This window comes from Odontesthes bonariensis, chromosome 21, assembly GCF_027942865.1.
Source record: "Odontesthes bonariensis isolate fOdoBon6 chromosome 21, fOdoBon6.hap1, whole genome shotgun sequence".
Taxonomy (NCBI): domain Eukaryota; kingdom Metazoa; phylum Chordata; class Actinopteri; order Atheriniformes; family Atherinopsidae; genus Odontesthes; species Odontesthes bonariensis.
In genome coordinates, this window is record NC_134526.1 from 33255015 (window position 1) to 33272310 (window position 17296).

General features: G+C 44.5%; 1 protein-coding gene across 4 annotated transcripts in view; it reads left to right on the forward strand.

Moving 5' to 3' along the window:
• The window catches only part of abat (4-aminobutyrate aminotransferase), a 95325-nt gene that overhangs the window by 3008 nt on the left and 75021 nt on the right, over window positions 1-17296 (forward strand). For 2 of the 4 annotated variants that reach the window (XM_075454486.1, XM_075454489.1), the window contains one exon: window positions 14596-14749. In XM_075454486.1, coding sequence (XP_075310601.1) covers window positions 14680-14749 — 70 coding nt within the window. In that variant the 5' untranslated portion in view covers window positions 14596-14679. Of the gene's footprint in view, window positions 1-3973; window positions 4077-4331; window positions 4770-14595; window positions 14750-17296 lie in introns of those variants that run through there. The other 2 variants (XM_075454488.1, XM_075454487.1) reach the window with 2 other exon arrangements.

The following is a 17296-nucleotide window of genomic DNA, read 5'->3' on the forward strand; positions in this document are numbered from 1 at the left end:
TACTCAAAATCAAATAACTCGGACTCGGGGGCAAAAATACCTGATTGGGACATCCCGTGTTCTGCTGCTGTACGTACAAATCAAACTATAGATGGATGGTTGATTGCTTGATGTGCAGGTCCCTGAAGAGAATATGACCTTTAGCTCTCAGACTCCTCCAAAGGTGGATTTTGAAGCTTTGATATTAAAGAATTATCCCTACAATGAGGCAGAGTTTACAGGACAGAGGCTATATTCCCATTACTATTTCAAATTGGTGTAGGGTCTCCGAGGCCTTTTTCTCCAGCCCCCCAGGTGAGAAGAGATCAGATTGGCTCCGTTGTGTGTTGATAACTGCTGCCTCTTTTCATTTTAACAATCAAAGCACTCATCAAACAATTAACAGAAAGATGAGAATCAGTCTGTCAGTGTTGAGTATTCTGCTACTGATGTTTGGACCGGGCACAATAAAACTGCGGGCATCACATGTGCACAGAAGAAGCTCAGCATCAGAGTAATGCAGCGGACATCAGTTCCAGGTACAGCATACGCTGCATCCAACACAGGAACAAGCCAAGCTGAGCAGTCCAGAGGAAGCCTCAGATTTCAGTGCTTTACTCGTCTCCACTCAAGGAAAACAGCTCCAATATTCACTTTAGTTCTGCCTCTTTTTTCATGTAGTATCTTTGCTGTGGTTTTATTTGTGGGAGGGTGATATTTGCTCTCCTGAGACCTGTGGAATTCCTGTGTTTTTGCCATTGCTTGTGTGTGTTCTCTGTTGGCTGACACCGTTGGTTTGGCACTGCCAGCACCGTGCACAGGTCTAAACAGGTCTATGTCTCACCTTAGTTTTGTTCATGGCTTTGAAAGAAGAACTTTATTCTACACTGTGAACTGTGGGACCTCTCCAGACAATGTCCAATCAGATTTGCTTAAATGAGTTAGTGCTGAAAATAAGAAGGCAAATAAAATCGAGGTTTATAATTTTTAGTTTAAAAAAAAAAAAAATCTGAAAACTTATTTCAGTCTTATGAGCTGTTGAATGTAGATCAGAACAACAGGAACAACAAAGTGAAGTAATAAGGTAATATAGTAGATTACCATGAACACATACACACTGCTGGTTGTGTGCTCAGTAGTCATTGCAGGCTTTTGCTTCTTTTTCGACTTTGCAAACAGTTTGAATTCAGAAAAACGAGCTCCTGTGGTTTTTTCCCCCAAACATTAATGATTGGATGCCTCCAGAGATGCTGGATTACCCAGGGTGTGCATTGTACCAGCTGCAGTGAGCTGAACTGAGATTATACAGCGTTGTCATCAGTGATAGTCGGCTCACTGGAGAGCAGGGCTGCTCTGTAATAGTTTTAAGTAGAAAAGTCCAGCAAACATTTTCTTTACAGAATACTTAGACTAAAGAAAACTGCTGGAGGACATGCAGGGATCCTGGCTGATTTTAAAGACTGCTCTCTGAGAAGGGTGCAGCTCAGTGAGCTGGTTAGTTGTGTGCTGCTGGATAAATGACTTTTCAATAAAAAATTAAACAGAAAAAATATTCCTTCATGAGTTTTTGAATAGAAATGTGTGAGTGCTGAATAAACTGAGTACAGAATAAGCTAATCTAGCTAAATTTGATTGATACATCAAATGATCTGAGTCGTGACCCTCCTATGTCTGCCTGCCATGACGGCATTATGGCTTCTGCCATCCCTTTGTGGTTATGAGGTGCAGTATTCGAACAAAAGCCTGTGTATTAGGTTGTTGCATCTGCAATGGTCTGCTTCTTACTGCGAACAGGCTTCTTTATGGATCCAAGTGGCTTTTGGACTACAAATATGGTACCTCTGTGGTTTTCTGCAAGGACCAATAGAGCTTAGCCTTAGATTGTTGCACTGCTTATTGAAGCAGACGTGATCAGTAATACCCCTGACAGACAGCAGACACCTTTGTGACGCAGAACTGCATGATGTGGATTGAGTGGACTCATTCATGAGACAGCTGTCACCCCGTTTTCATTGTTAACACTCCATCAGTGTTAAAGCCCGGCAGTGTCAGCTCTATGCAGGAGCCGTCTTTGAGGGGAGGCTCATGAGGGACTGTCAGCTGATGTAGGTAGAAACACAGCCTACTTATGGTGCTTTGCTACCATGCCCCATGGAAGTCAAATTAATTCAAATAATATTTTGGCTTAATTGTAGTATTCGGCCTACTGCCACAGCATCCTGTCCCACTGGTAGATAAGGTGATTATGTAAAATTCAGTGCTAACAACATCCCAGTGTAACTAACTGCCTGTATTTTTCTCCTATACATCCAACGGCTTACACAAACCCCATTTGTTTCACTTTTTGTCTTCACTGTTGCCATGGTTACAGGCTGGCAGTGTCAGCTGCATCTCAACTTTGTTCCGGACTTAGATCTCAGTGAAGAGTAACAATGATGGAGGGTGTAATTACATCACTGTAGAATGTCAAGTTATATCAGAGTGTTCAAATTTGGTTGATATCGTTGCTTCTTGTAAGTAGAGTCCGTAGCTGGACCAGTGTCTGTCTGGATGTCTGGTTCCATGTGAAGTAGAATTAGAGGAGTTACAGGAGGAAGATAAAAATAACACACAACTATTTATGACCAATAAATGGAAAATTTAAGATTTTGAGCATCACAACCCTAACCAGTTGAACAGAGGGGCAATCCAACACCAACTCAAAAGAGATTTCATTTCATTTCAATTCAATTCATTTTTATTTATATAGCGCCAAATACAACAAATGTCATCTCAAGGCACTTAGATAATAAAATCCAATTCAAGCCAATTGGAATTCAATTCATTGTAATCATAATTATTTATAAAATAATCCAATTAATTCATATAGAGCCAATTCAAAAACAATTTCCTAGCTAAGGAAACCAACAGATTGCACTGAAACTTGTCTTCAGTCCAATCTCCCGGCCTGAGCGTGCCTGAGGCGACTGTGGAGAGAAACGACTCCCTTTGAACAGGAAGAAACCTCTGGCAGAACCAGAACCAGGAAGGGTGGCCATCCGCCTCCACCAGCTGGGGTTTGAGAAGACAGAAAGAGAGGGGGGGGGGGGGGGGGGGGGGGGGTTGCACTGTAACACCATTCAAAGGATATCTGTTGGAACAGGGAAACACGAGTTAATGACCACAATAATGTCACATATACATAATATCATTTGATATTATGTAGATGGAGACTGGGAAAGAACAGAGGGGCAATCCAAAACCAACCCAACAGAGATGGAGACTGACCTCCCCGATGACGACCCGTCTCATGACCATGACGACCGCGCCAGTATTGAGCCTGCTGCGCTGTATCTATCCCTCAACTAAATTAAGAGCTACATGAAGCAATATCAAGGCTCCGAGAGGCAAATAGAGGAGATAACCATGAGCAGGAAGTTCTGCTTGGAGCGGTTTTACGATTCCATACCAGGTAAATAAAAATATCTGATTGAGTTTAGATGTAGAGCAGTAACTTAACCCTTTTTACAGCAAGTAAAGCTTGGATTAATTTTCTTTTTCTTTTTTATCTTAATGGTTTGATACATACTTTTTATGTTGGGTTTCCCCGCTTTTCTTCTGTCTTTTAAATGTCTCATTGTATTGATCACAAGGATTTCAGTAAGTGCCCTGTAAAGGGCTAAGCAAAAAAACAACATTAATATCTAGGTGAAGAGTTGTTTTTATGTGGTCCAGCTACTGAGCTTAGTTTTTAAATGCCCCAAGATGTAGTATTATAGAGACGACATTAAAGCGTCGTAGTTATCAGAGATGATCTAAGTGACTTTCAGGGGACAGTAATATCAACCTGGTAAGCTAGAAAAAAAGAGACCGCTCATTTTACCTATCTGAAGACAATGCATGTGGTGTACACAATAAAGCTCAGTGAGTGGCACAGGACAGTAATGGAGGGACTCTTAGGTGTTTGAAATAAAGATTTGAATGAATTAATTAATATAACTCACATGTACCACAGATTTGCCAGTCCCGCCCAGCTGATGGCCTTTTGGAGGCAGATGGTACGGGTTCCAAGGTCAAGCGCAGCGAAGGCTGATCATGTCCCGCCCACCAATGCAACGGTAGGCCTAAATGTTTTCCTTTTGTCCTTACAAAGCATGTTATTACATCATTTTCAAATGAATCCTTTATCAAAATATGTTTAGTCGGTCACAATGTACTTATTTGCAATTTGGTAATGATAAAATAAATACTTTTTTCCAGCTTCTTCAACCCATTGACAAGTTTTTCCTCTTCATAACCTACCTGTCATTGGGACTGATGCAAAAGGATTTGGCCTACAGATTCAAAATACATCAGTCTACTGTAAGCCACATTATTAACACCTGGGCTAACTTCCTGTAGACTGTACTAGGGGCTGTGGGTATTTGGCTAGATGATGAACTTTGATGCCAAACTCCAAATTCCCTTCATCTCCAGAGTGAGGAGTTTTCTAGTTATTGACCCATCCCACGTGACGTCACAACAAAAGCGTCAGCCATTTTGGACGTGAAAACGAGTAGTCTACCACAGCCAACAACGGAGGAGCGAGGAACATTCAAAGGAAAATATCGATTCGATCAGTAAGGTTTACATCATGCCGGCATATTGTTGCGCGCCTGGGTGTACCAACAGTCACCAGACGAGGAAAGATTTGTCTTTTTACTGGATCCCCACTGACCTTGAGCGACGGAGAAGATGAGTCGCGGCGATCAATAGGAAAGACTGGCAACCTTCAGTATACCAGCGGTTGTGTAGTGACCACTTTGTTGGAGGTAAGTGTCGAATAAAGATATATAACATATACATATACATGCAAAATAAAGATAAAGCCTTAGAGGGATTTTCCACGGCACACCAGATGATCTCTCACGGCACACTAGTGTTCCCCTGTGCCATTTCAGGGTTGCCTTTCTACTAGATAAAACATAACACAGCGCCTTTAGTAAAGCACTACGACTTGGTCATTGCAGTTCTCGTAATAGCAAGATTATAACACCGTGTCAACGGGTTTACATGTCATTTATCCTGGTGAACAACGTTAAATGAAAAATGTAAACAAACTTTAGCTGTAAAAAGATGGCGCCCACCGGCTCCAGGGACGATCCACTGGTAAAAGGCAGGTCACATAGCCCGACACAAAATATTTGTAGGCATCCAAACTCTTGTATGCCTTTAGATCCTTTCCCGTGTATGGCGATGGGTTTTTTACAACATAAATATAAAGGTCGTGGGGGCCGAAGTCGGGTAAAGACGAGGCGGTGGCATGCTGTCGGACGTCTGTAAACAGCCCTAGTGGAAGCAAGTATACGTCGTTTTCTAAACCTCCAATTTTCAGCTTCTCCAAATACCTCTCCCTCTGCTGGCCCACTAAATGCCCGACCTCGCTGGACAGTGGAGTTTTTTTCTGCATCTTGTTCTTTCTTCTTTTATTCAATTTTCAGTCTGTCTATCGTTACTGTTACTATCGTTACTCGCAAATCGTTGTCTTCTATACGTCCAAAATGCCGGTTGCTTTACGAAAGTCATGTGCCTGGGAAGGGTCAATAAATCCCAGTGTATTCAAAGGGCTGACTGGGATGGCCCCTCATGGCACAGTGACATTGATGTCTTCTCTTTATGAAGGTGCCATCAGTGTCAAAGATATCTTAAAGCAGTCTGGCATTGTGGCCCATCTGTGAGACTAGGTCACAGACAATGATCTGAGGTGTAGCTGCTCTTGGTGTGTTGGTACAAATAAACATTGAGTTGGGTTTAGATGGTACCCTTCTAGTGGCACACTGGGGAATCAGGGTGCATCCTCATGCATGACAACACTGTCGGACGGAGGTGTTGGTAGAACAGTATGCTGCCAGCTTGTACCTTCCCAAAGACCATGTGCATGTGCAGAGTCCATGAGTGGCCCATCTGTGGCCATAATAGTGGACAAGGGTTTTCTTGTCATTCCATGCAAAGTCCATATACCCACGTTTCTGTCGAAGAAACTGTCTCGCCCAGAGGTCAGAAAGACACAGTCCATCGCAAAACTGCGAGTCCATGTTGAGCGTGTGATTGGCAGGGTCATAGAACCCTTTTTTCTGTCTGAATTCTTAGTGCTGAGTACAGATAAAGTCATTGTAGTGGGTGACTTTAATATTCATGTAGATGTTGAAAATGACAGCCTGAATATGAACTTTAATTCTATATTAGACTCTATTGGATTTTCTCAGAGTGTTCACAGACCGACTCACTGCCTTAATCACACCCTTGATCTTGTGCTGACTTATGGCATTGAGAGTGAACAGTTAACAGTGTTCCCTCATAACCCTGTCTTATCTGACCATTTTTTGATAACCTTTGAGTTTACATTACTTGACTATACAGTTTCTGAGAAGAAAGTTACATATAGAAGGTGTCTATCAGAGGATGCTGTAACCAGATTTAAAGAATTAATTCCATCATCCTTTTCTTCACTGCCATGTGCAGATATGACAGAGGACGACTACCTAAACTTTACTCCAGCAACACTTGACTCTCTTGTTGACAGCACTATAGTTTCAATGCGTACAGCACTGGACAATGTTGCCCCTCTGAAAAGGAAGGTAATCAGTCAGAAGAGGTTGGCTCCTTGGTATAATTCACAGCTGCGTGCTTTAAAGCAGACTGCAAGAAAGCTGGAGAGACAGTGGCGTTCCTCTAATTTAGAAGAGTCTCAATTAGTCTGGAAAGATAGTTTAATAATGTATAAGAAAGCCCTTCGTAAAGCTAGAACTGCTTATTATTCAACATTGATAGAAGAGAATAAGAATAATCCCAGGTTTCTCTTCAGCACTGTAGCCAGTCTGACCAAGAGTCCGAGCTCTGCTGAGCCAGTTATTCCTTTAACTCTCAGCAGTGATGATTTCATGAGCTTCTTTATTAATAAAATTGTTTCTATCAGAGAGAAGATTGATGGAGTCCTTCCCACTATTATCAGTGATGTATCATCAAGTACAGCAGCTTTAGAAGTATCTTTAGAACCTGATTTGTATTTAGACGGCTTCTGCCCAGTTGATCTCTCTGAACTAACAACAGCAATAGTCTCTTCTAAACCATCAACTTGTGTTTTAGACCCAATCCCAACCAGACTGTTCAAGGAGGTTTTCCCTTTAAAGGGAAAGTTTGGTTATTTTAAACCTGGACCTTATTTCCGGCATAAAATATGTTCATCTCACCGATAACAGTTTGGTGAAAGTCGGCGTCATTCGGAAGATATTTAGATCTCTGGAGATCGGCGTTTCTATTTCATCCTTACTGACCGCCAGAGGCGGTGCTTTCAAGCACTGAATGATACATCTCGCGCATGCGCAGGTCGAGTGTTTATACCAACAACGTCACTCGTGACCCCCTGCTGACCCCGGAGAGCCTATATCTTCCGGCAACATTAGCAGGTCAGTCCTTTTCATCTTCTCGCTGCGCAAGGTAAGTTACTGCGTCTGCATATGAGACGAATTCCAAAACTATTTCTTACTTCATCGTTCGCTGCTGGTGGTCTCGCGACGTCCCGTCGAGGCTGCGAGTTGCTCGCCCTTCAGAGACCGCAACGAACTGCCGAGAGGTCTGTAACCTTTTTTCTTTCCCTCGGTTGATGAAGTGTACTCCCAGCTGTTACAAGCGCCGGTCTAGGCAGCGTGCTCGCTCCTTCTCCCGGTGCTGTGCGCCGCACGTGAGTAACAGTCTGTTTATAGTTGCATTGTCGGTGAAGGCTACATTGCTAGCCCTCTCCCGGCATCTGTAACCTGCCTATGTTAAGCGGCCAACTCAGTTGTGCCGGTTCTTTGATTTTGTTGCTGCTATTGTTCTGCCCCTCTCCTGGTGTAAGGCGGTGTTTGCGCCCCCCGCTCCCAGCACAGGTGGCCTATAGTTGATTGTCGGTGAAGGCTCCGTTTGCGGCTCCCCCTGCCAGCATCCATCTATAGCTAAAATAGAACTTGCACTAGCCCCTCTCCTGGTGTAAGGCGGCGTGTGCGCCCCCCGCTCCCAGAACAGGCGGCCTATAGTTGATTGTCGGTGAAGGCACTGTTTACGGCTCCCTCTCCCAGCATTCATCTATAAGTAAAGAATTTTCTTTTGAAAAAAAAAAAAAAAGGAAAAAAACCATAACTTGCCCCTTTCCACGGGGCCCATAGTTGGTTGTCGGTGAAGGCACCGTTTGAGGCTCCCTCTCCCAGCATTCATCTATAACTAAGAAGAAGAAATATATGAAGGACAATTCCTGCATGAATTGTGGCATCTTGCCTCATGCTGTCAGGGCTGCAAGGCTGGCCGGGGTAGAGCGCCTGTTGGGCCCTCCCTTGTCTCCCCAGTTGACCCCTGACCAGCGGCTGGCCCCGTCTCGGTCTAGCCGACCACGGCGTCGGCCTGCTGAGACTGCAGGCCCCACCTCCGGGAAGAGGGCCAAGGGGTCCGGGCAAACGTGGACCTCTTTGTCTCAGAAGAGTCGACCCATTGCCCCCTCTGGTTCTCCCTGACAGAGGAGAGCAGTCCCCTGGGCCAGGATGCTCTGGCCCACGACTGGCCAGAGGTTCTCCTCTATGCTTTCCCGCCGATCCCTCTGATAGTCCCTACGCTACAGAGGGTCCTCCAGCAGGGCCACAGGCTGCTGTTGGTAGCCCCCTTTTGGCCAGGGAGGACGTGGTTTCCACTGCTGCACAGGCTCTGCAGCGGGTCCCCGTGGCGCCTCCCCGACAGGACCTCATGGGCAGCCCTACGGGGCGTTCCCCTGGAAGACATATGTGAGGCAGCGTCATGGGCGTCACCGAGTACCTTCTCCAGGTTCTATCGAGTGAATGTTGCCACTCCCCACCCATGGGCTGTGGTCCGGCTGCCCGACTCTGCTGCTTTCTCTCAGTAAAGTGAGTAGGTGCTGGATTCCTCGTGACTTTTCTGGTATGAATCATCCAGTGCTTGAAAGCACCGCCTCTGGCGGTCAGTAAGGATGAAATAGAATGAAAGTTACGTATGTAACTACGGTTCTATGAATCCTGGATGACCCCCAGAGCATTCTGTCACTCAGAATCCTCGTATACTCGCGAGAAGATTCTGTAAGGACTGACCTGCTAATGTTGCCGGAAGATATAGGCTCTCCGGGGTCAGCAGGGGGTCACGAGTGACGTTGTTGGTATAAACACTCGACCTGCGCGAGATGTATCATTCAGTGCTTGAAAGCACCGCCTCTGGCGGTCATCCAGGATTCATAGAACCCTAGTAACATACGTAACTTTCGATATCCATATAACGGGAAAGAACAGGGCATAGACAATACAGCCTCTGAATAAGGCATTATCTGTCTTTATTTCACCAATACTTTAAGACCAATCAATGAATGAACGCGTACTATTGCGCTGTTAGCTCATAGCTGCCGTTGTTATCCGGGGCTATCGGGGGGCTTATGGGGGATTTCTACACATGCGTCTAGTAGAATGACATCATCGATGGTGAAGCAAGGTTGTTCTTGTAAATGAAGAATCTTCCTCACACACCAGAGTAAGTCATGGAGTTCCTCAGGGTTCTGTGCTTGGACCGATTCTTTTCACTTTATACATGCTTCCATTAGGTAACATTATTAGACAGTATGGCATAAATTTCCATTGCTATGCTGATGATACTCAGCTGTACTTATCTATAAAACCAGATGAACCCAATAGGTTGGTCAGACTACAAGCATGTCTTAAAGACATAAAGACCTGGATGACTCAGAACTGTCTGCTTCTAAATTCAGACAAAACTGAAGTCGTTATCTTTGGACCTGAGCGCTTCAGGGAGAAATTGTCTAGCTATATAATTACTCTAGATGGTATTTCCTTGGCTTCTAGTTCTACAGTGAGGAACCTTGGAGTTATTTTTAACCAGAATTTATCATTTGACTCGCATATAAAACAGGTTTCTAGGACTGCCTTCTTTCACCTTCGTAATATTGTTAAAATCAGGAACATCTTGTCTCAGAGTGATGCAGAAAAACTGCTCCATGCATTTGTTACTTCAGGATTGGACTACTGTAATTCTTTATTATTGGGCTGTCCCACATATTCTCTGAAAAGCCTCCAGCTGATCCAAAATGCTGCAGCCAGAGTTCTGATGAGAGAGAGAGATCATATTTCTCCAGTTTTAGCTTCTCTTCATTGGCTCCCTGTTAAATTCAGAATAGAATTTAAGATTCTTCTCCTCACATATAAAGCTCTTAATGACCGAGCTCCATCATATCTTAAAGATCTCATTGTAAGATATTTTCCTAACAGAGCACTTCGTTCCCAAACTGCAGGTTTACTTGAGGTTCCCAGAGTTTCTAAAAGTAGAATGGGAGGCAGAGCCTTCAGTTATCAGGCCCCTCTCTGTGGAACCAGCTGCCAGTTTGGGAGGCAGAGCCTTCAGTTATCAGGCCCCTCTCTGTGGAACCAGCTGCCAGTTTGGGAGGCAGAGCCTTCAGTTATCAGGCCCCTCTCTGTGGAACCAGCTGCCAGTTTGGGAGGCAGAGCCTTCAGTTATCAGGCCCCTCTCTGTGGAACCAGCTGCCAGTTTGGGAGGCAGAGCCTTCAGTTATCAGGCCCCTCCCTGTGGAACCAGCTGCCAGTTTGGGAGGCAGAGCCTTCAGTTATCAGGCCCCTCTCTGTGGAACCAGCTGCCAGTTTGGCCTCAGGAAGCAGACACCCTTTCCACTTTTAAGACCAGGCTTAAAACTTTCCTTTTTTATAAAGCTTATAGTTAGGGATGGCTCAGGTGATCCTGAAACATCCCATAGTTAAGCTGCTATAGGCCTAGACTGCTGGGGGGCCTCATCTGTCACACCTTTCCTCACTTTACTCTCTTTATGTATATGTGACATTATTGTGGTCATTAACTCGTGTTTCCCTGTTCCAACAGATATCCTTTGAATGGTGTTACAGTGTTTGTTGTCCCCTCTTTTCTGTCTTCTCAAACCCCAGCTGGTGGAGCCGGATGGCCACCCTTCCTGGTTCTGGTTCTGCCAGAGGTTTCTTCCTGTTCAAAGGGAGTCGTTTCTCTCCACAGTCGCCTCAGGCACGCTCAGGACGGGAGATTGGACTGAAGACAAGTTTCAATGCAATCTGTTGGTTTCCTTAGCTAGGAAAGTGTTTTTGAATTGGCTCTATATGAATGAATTGGATTCATTTAGAATTTAAATAATTGGATTTGATTGGATTATAATTATAATGAATTGAACTCTAATTGGTTTGAATTGGACTATATCATTTAAGTGCCTTGAGATGAAATTTGTTGTAATTTGGTGCTATATAAATAAACTGAATTGAATTGAACACAAAATATTCAGCACAGTGAGCCCCCTTTAACTCACAGGCAGCACAAACCAACGTTTCACCGTTGCCTGTCTTTTGGTGAATTATCAAAATGGGCTCTTGGTGAAGGCTGGGCCAGCACTTGTTAATCTGAGTGCAGAATTAGACAGAAGATGATGCAATGTGAACGTATAGTTCTCATCAGTGCAGTCACCTGCAAATCGTTTTCTCTCACCTTTAAATGATGCGCTGCACTGCAAACATAATGTCAAGGGACATTGTGACTGATTAATTGTATGTAATGTTTTTACTTTTATTTGTAAAAATGAAAGGATTGAATACACAACTGACAGAATTAAAAGACAAATGGTTGAGCTCATGTCTTCATTATCGTGTTACTTTTGCATGGAGAGGTATTTGGGCATGTAAGTCGCACCTCTCCTTCTCCAGTACATCTGTATATCTCTGTATATGAGCTGCACAAAGATGTCATCATTGGCACAGATTACAAAGATCACACCATTCCATGCTGGTGATCAAAGGCTGCCTTTGGACTTGCCAAAGACAGGCAAGTCTCTTAGGAAAGTCTTTCAACTTGTGTATGCCTTGATCAACTTTGAGTCCATCATGCGATGCACCCAGCCAAGGTGCACCTGGATGGAGAACGAGCCCACACTTGGATAAGTTAAGGTTTTTCAGAGCTGCTTCCTTTAAGGCCCTTACTTCATGTTGGCTGTTTGTGGTAGCAGTTTAATACAGATCCTCTGAATAAGTGAATAAGTTGTGTAAAGGGCTTCAAAGTATGGCGTGTTTGAAATCCTCATGATGTCCATGCCATGATGAGGGCCTCTGGTTTGAATGTATTCCAGTCTGAAAGTAAGAAGCCTTGTTGCTATGCTTCAATGATTTGATCGCATCTTCGTCTCAATCATGGCCCACTTTGCACACAGTGTTCATTTTTAGAATGGCCAAACCAAACACTAGCTCCATCATCACAGTGCATTTTGCATTTGGTGATGAATGCAAACTCCGTCAGACTTGATAAGGAAACAGGAGTGTTCCATGGGGCATCAGTGTTCTTCAACTCTCTCTGTACTAGTTTAAACGCACCATCCTCTGTCACCCATCCTCCGTCACCCATCCTCCGTCACCCATCCTCCGTCACCCATCCTCCATCACCCATCCTCCGTCACCCATCCTCTGTCACCCATCCTCCATCACCCATCCTCCGTCACCCATCCTCCATCACCCATCCTCCGTCACCCATCCTCTGTCACCCATCCTCTGTCACGCATCCTCCATCACCCATCCTCCGTCACCCATCACCCATCACCCATCCTCCGTCACCCATCCTCCATCACCCATCCTCCATCACCCATCCTCCGTCACCCATCCTCCATCACCCATCACCCATCCTCCGTCACCCATCCTCCATCACCCATCCTCCATCACCCATCCTCCGTCACCCATCCTCCATCCTCCATCCTCCGTCACTTTGTGTTGCTCGTCCTTTTGGAACTCACCACATATATCTCAGACATACAGATGCAGTCTTGTGTAACTCTCACAACCTAAACCAGTTTCATCCAGTTCATGAGTTGTTGCCAAGAGACTGCCTGAGTGTGCATGCATTTGTGTGTGTGTGTGTGCATGTGTGTTTAGGGTTGTACTGGTGTGTGTGTGTGTACTGTGCGTGTGTGTGTGTGTGTTTAGGGTTGTACTGGTGTGTGTGTGTGTGCACTGTGCATGTGTGTGTGTGTGTGTTTAGGGTTGTACTGGTGTGTGTGTGTGTGCACTGTGCATGTGTGTGTGTGTGTTTAGGGTTGTACTGGTGTGTGTTTGTGTGTGTGTGCACTGTGTGTGTGTGTGTTTAAAGTTGTACTGGTGTGTGTGTGTGTGTGCACTGTGTGTGTGTGTGTGTTTAAAGTTGTACTGGTGTGTGTGTGTGTGTGTGTGCACTGTGCATGTGTGTGTGTGTGTGTTTAGGGTTGTACTGGTGTGTGTTTGTGTGTGTGTGCACTGTGTGTGTGTGTGTGTTTAAAGTTGTACTGGTGTGTGTGTGTGTGCACTGTGCATGTGTGTGAGCGCTCTGAAGTGCCAGGGTTTTTCTACTCTGTGAAAAGGCAGATAACTGGAATTTTCCTGTTCTTGCTGCCAGAGTTACATAAGAGAGGAAGAGCGAGGAAAAAGAGGAGAAAGAGCAGACAGCCAGCCAACTGTTACCCTCTTAACAATCAAAGAGAAAGCCCATTTCCCTTCAACAGAAGCTCAGTGTTCTATTTCAGTTATTTTTATTGTTAATAACTGAGAGACTCTGTTAGATCCTTTCCAAGGAGTGTGCCATTATTCCCACATTGAAACAATATGCCATGTCTCCTGGAACACAGGCAGAATAGCGACTGCAGCTGATGCAGGAAGGCTTTTCTCCTCATATTTATTATATTTATATATTGCCCGTCTTTTAACCAACACTAACAGACGTGTGCACATCACTCCTGTTCTTAACTCCCTCCATCGGCTTCCTGTCCTTTATAGAACTGATTTTAAACTTTTAATGTTGGTTTTTAAAGCTCTTAACGGCCTCGCCCCGTCGTATTTATATGAGCTTTTAACAGTCCTGGTAGAGCTCTGAGGTCAACAGATCAGTTTCTGCTGGAAGTGCCCAGGTCAGAATACAAACCCTGGGGTGAGCGAGCCTTTTCTGTCGCTGCCCCCAGGCTCTGGAATAAGCCCCCCGTTGAGCTGCGTCTTATTTCTGACCTGGGCCTCTTCACATCTAGGCTAAAAACCTGCTTATTTAGGATTGCTTTTAATACCCAGTAGCATGATGGCACTTTTATCTTATTCAATTTTGTTGTATTTTATTGCTTTCACTGTTCTTTTATTGTTTTTACTTATTCTTCTCTTTATTTATTACCTGCTGTAAAGCACTTTGGTACATCGTAAGGACTGTCTGTATAGGGCTGTAGAAATAAAGTACATTTACATTTACATATTTGTGACTGTAGCAGGAAGTAAATGTATTACTTTGCACACAGGTTGGTGGATCTCTGTGGTAAGCTGAGACTTGACACACCATCTTCTGATTAAGTGTCCTGAAGTGGACAGAATCCGAGGCTCAGCTGGCTGCTGGGGGTCTCAGGGTTTTTTTCTGCCAGCCCACCAGCGCAGCAAGACTTTTGTGGCTTCTCATTTGTCTCTCTGCCAACTATCTTGTTTGTTCCTGTTTTCTCTTGCAACACCAGTGAAAGATGCCAGAACTTTCCCCTTTTTGCAGTGACAGCACTTTCTCCAGTCATTGATCCCCCTCTCTCTCTGTGTCTCTCTGCAGGTGGCTGGGTGGAGTTAGGCACTGAGGGCAGGTCCTGGGTTCTGCCTCGCTCTCACACTTGCTCTTGTCAGAGGTGATTTAGTCATGGCGTCCTCCCTGATCAGCCGTCAGCTTGCTCTCTCGTTGCAGAAGAATTTCTGGCTCAGTGCTCCAGGTAGATCCAACTCATTCTTTGAATGCAGTCACTGCTTATTGTTTTATCAGGTGATGACTTTCTCACACATATCTCTGATAGGTTACAACATTATACATACTGTTTTCTCTGGGAAGCTTAAATACTTTGTTTTCCATTGCAGGTCATCTATTCTTTGCCTTTTACATGATGATTTCTATGATCAATTCCATAGTTTTATTACTACCATTTACTGTGTCTGAGGAAGTACATTATTGATTCCTTCCACCATATCAAAATGCAGTTACCTGAATCCACCTGTAAACCCTGATTCATCACACTCTACATGCTGTGAGGTCTGATTTAATCCGTCTTTACTGAAATCACCTCAGTCGTCCCTTTCTTTGGGATAAAACAGCATTATGAAATCAGTGTGAATGTTTGACAGACCTTTGGGTGTGTGTGTGTGTGTGTGTGTGTGTGTGTGTGTGTGTGTGTGTGTTCTGCTCTCCTGTCAGTCAACACTAAAGCAGCCCGTTTGGCCTGTTCTACTTGTTCCGATGACATTTTGTTTACTATCATCTTAACCAGAAATGATTTTATACTGGATTATGTACCTTTGCAAAATATACCATTTGGACACAAAACATTTCCAACATCCACACATGTAAAAGGGTTTGTTAGTGGACTTTGTGCTGGAAAGGATTGAACCTGATTTACCAGACAGGACAGGACTGGTTCAGAGCTGAAGCTGTGGGACATGATCAGTTATCTCTGTTAATGATGTACTAATCACAGAGACCTGGGCAGTGTGCCATTCCACTGCTTTCTTTCTTCATCATGTTAGGGGATGTTATGGAATGTTAGTGTCTGCTTACAGACAGCATGGACTAGGAACTATTTTCTGAGAGGGGGGGAGGTTTTTTTTGGGGGGGGGCACTCATCAATGATTAATCATTTGATTTGAAGTTGTTTTATGATAGCATGCAGTTATAAGAGAACTAAAATGGATGAACTCGGCATCTTCATTGTTAAGAAAATGAAACTTTGATCACTAAATCAAGCCATTTTGAGAACATAACAGCATCATTTGGACCCTTGAACGTGTCGTTTATTCAGCAGTGTTACTGAACATATCCAGGCACAGCCGGTAAAACACCACACATGAAACAAAGGAAAGGCTGCTGACCCAGGGCTTTCATGCATTTCCAAAAGTGGACCTTCTCTCAGGTGACCCACTGATTAAAATTTTAAGCAGGGTGGAGAGCAGCTTTTCATCCATAAGGTCACGTTCAGAATGGCCAAACGGGTTAGTCTCTCCTGCGTCCTGGTGCTGCGCAGCCAGGTTTGGGACTAAAGTGACCCATTCAATGGGTAAATTAATAAGTCACATTATTTATTTTTCTGGTCAACTCACATTACCAACAACACCGCATATAAGCACCAGCTTTTCCCTTTAGCTGCATTTGCCACATCCCAGCAGGTAATCAGATTACCTTCATAGCTGTTCCACAGCCTGTCAGCCGCGACTCCTGCAGAAACTTTACTTTTCTAATGGGTCTGCTGGTTGATCATAAGGTCGGGCCTGTCTGGTCCTAGCTCCTTAATCCTTAATCCGTACTTTTTCCTCCATTGTCCTTCTTGCAAACGGGTAGATAAATAAGGATCTCACCGAATTCAGTGGAAGCTGCACCGTGAAGTTTGCCATCATCCCGCTGATTTACCGCGCTGCACAAACCTTTAACCTGAAATCTGCTGCTGGGGCCATATTTTCAGCGCCCCAAGACCATAAAATTCTGTGACACCGATAAGCCAAATATTTATTCATTTTCCCTGGCAACAGTACACGATTGGCTGTTTGGCTGCAACGATATGAATCTGTCTGTGGAAATTCACCGGTCAATGTATGTCAGTAGGTGGGAAATGTAGTGTATATCGACATTTTTAACTGAATTTGTAAAAAAATATATTTTACATTTACCCCCACCTCATTGCCACTGGGAGGGAGGCTGATGGGGTGCGGGGGGATGGATGGGAGGGGCCACACCCCCCCCCCCATTTCCGACGTCTGTGACAGACATTTAACTGCAGTTCCCTACTGATATTTCCTTTTATTGAACTGAGCCCAGCTTTAGGGACAGCTGTATTTATCAGGAGACACTGTATCCCTACAGGTAGAGAAAGGGTTGCATCATGTTCACCTGGTGCAGGAGACACTGTAACCCTACAGGTAGAGAAAGAGTTGCATCATGTTCACCTGGTGCAGGAGACACTGTAATCCTACAGGTAGAGAAAGGGTTGCATCATGTTCACCTGGTGCAGGAGACACTGTAACCCTACAGGTAGAGAAAGGGTTGCATCATGTTCACCTGGTGCAGGAGACACTGTATCCCTACAGGTAGAGAAAGGGTTGCATCATGTTCACCTGGTGCAGGAGACACTGTAACCCTACAGGTAGAGAAAGGGTTGCATCATGTTCACCTGGTGCAGGAGACACTGTATCCCTACAGGTAGAGAAAGAGTTGCATCATGTTCACCTGGTGCAGGAGACACTGTAACCCTACAGGTAGAGAAAGGGTTGCATCATGT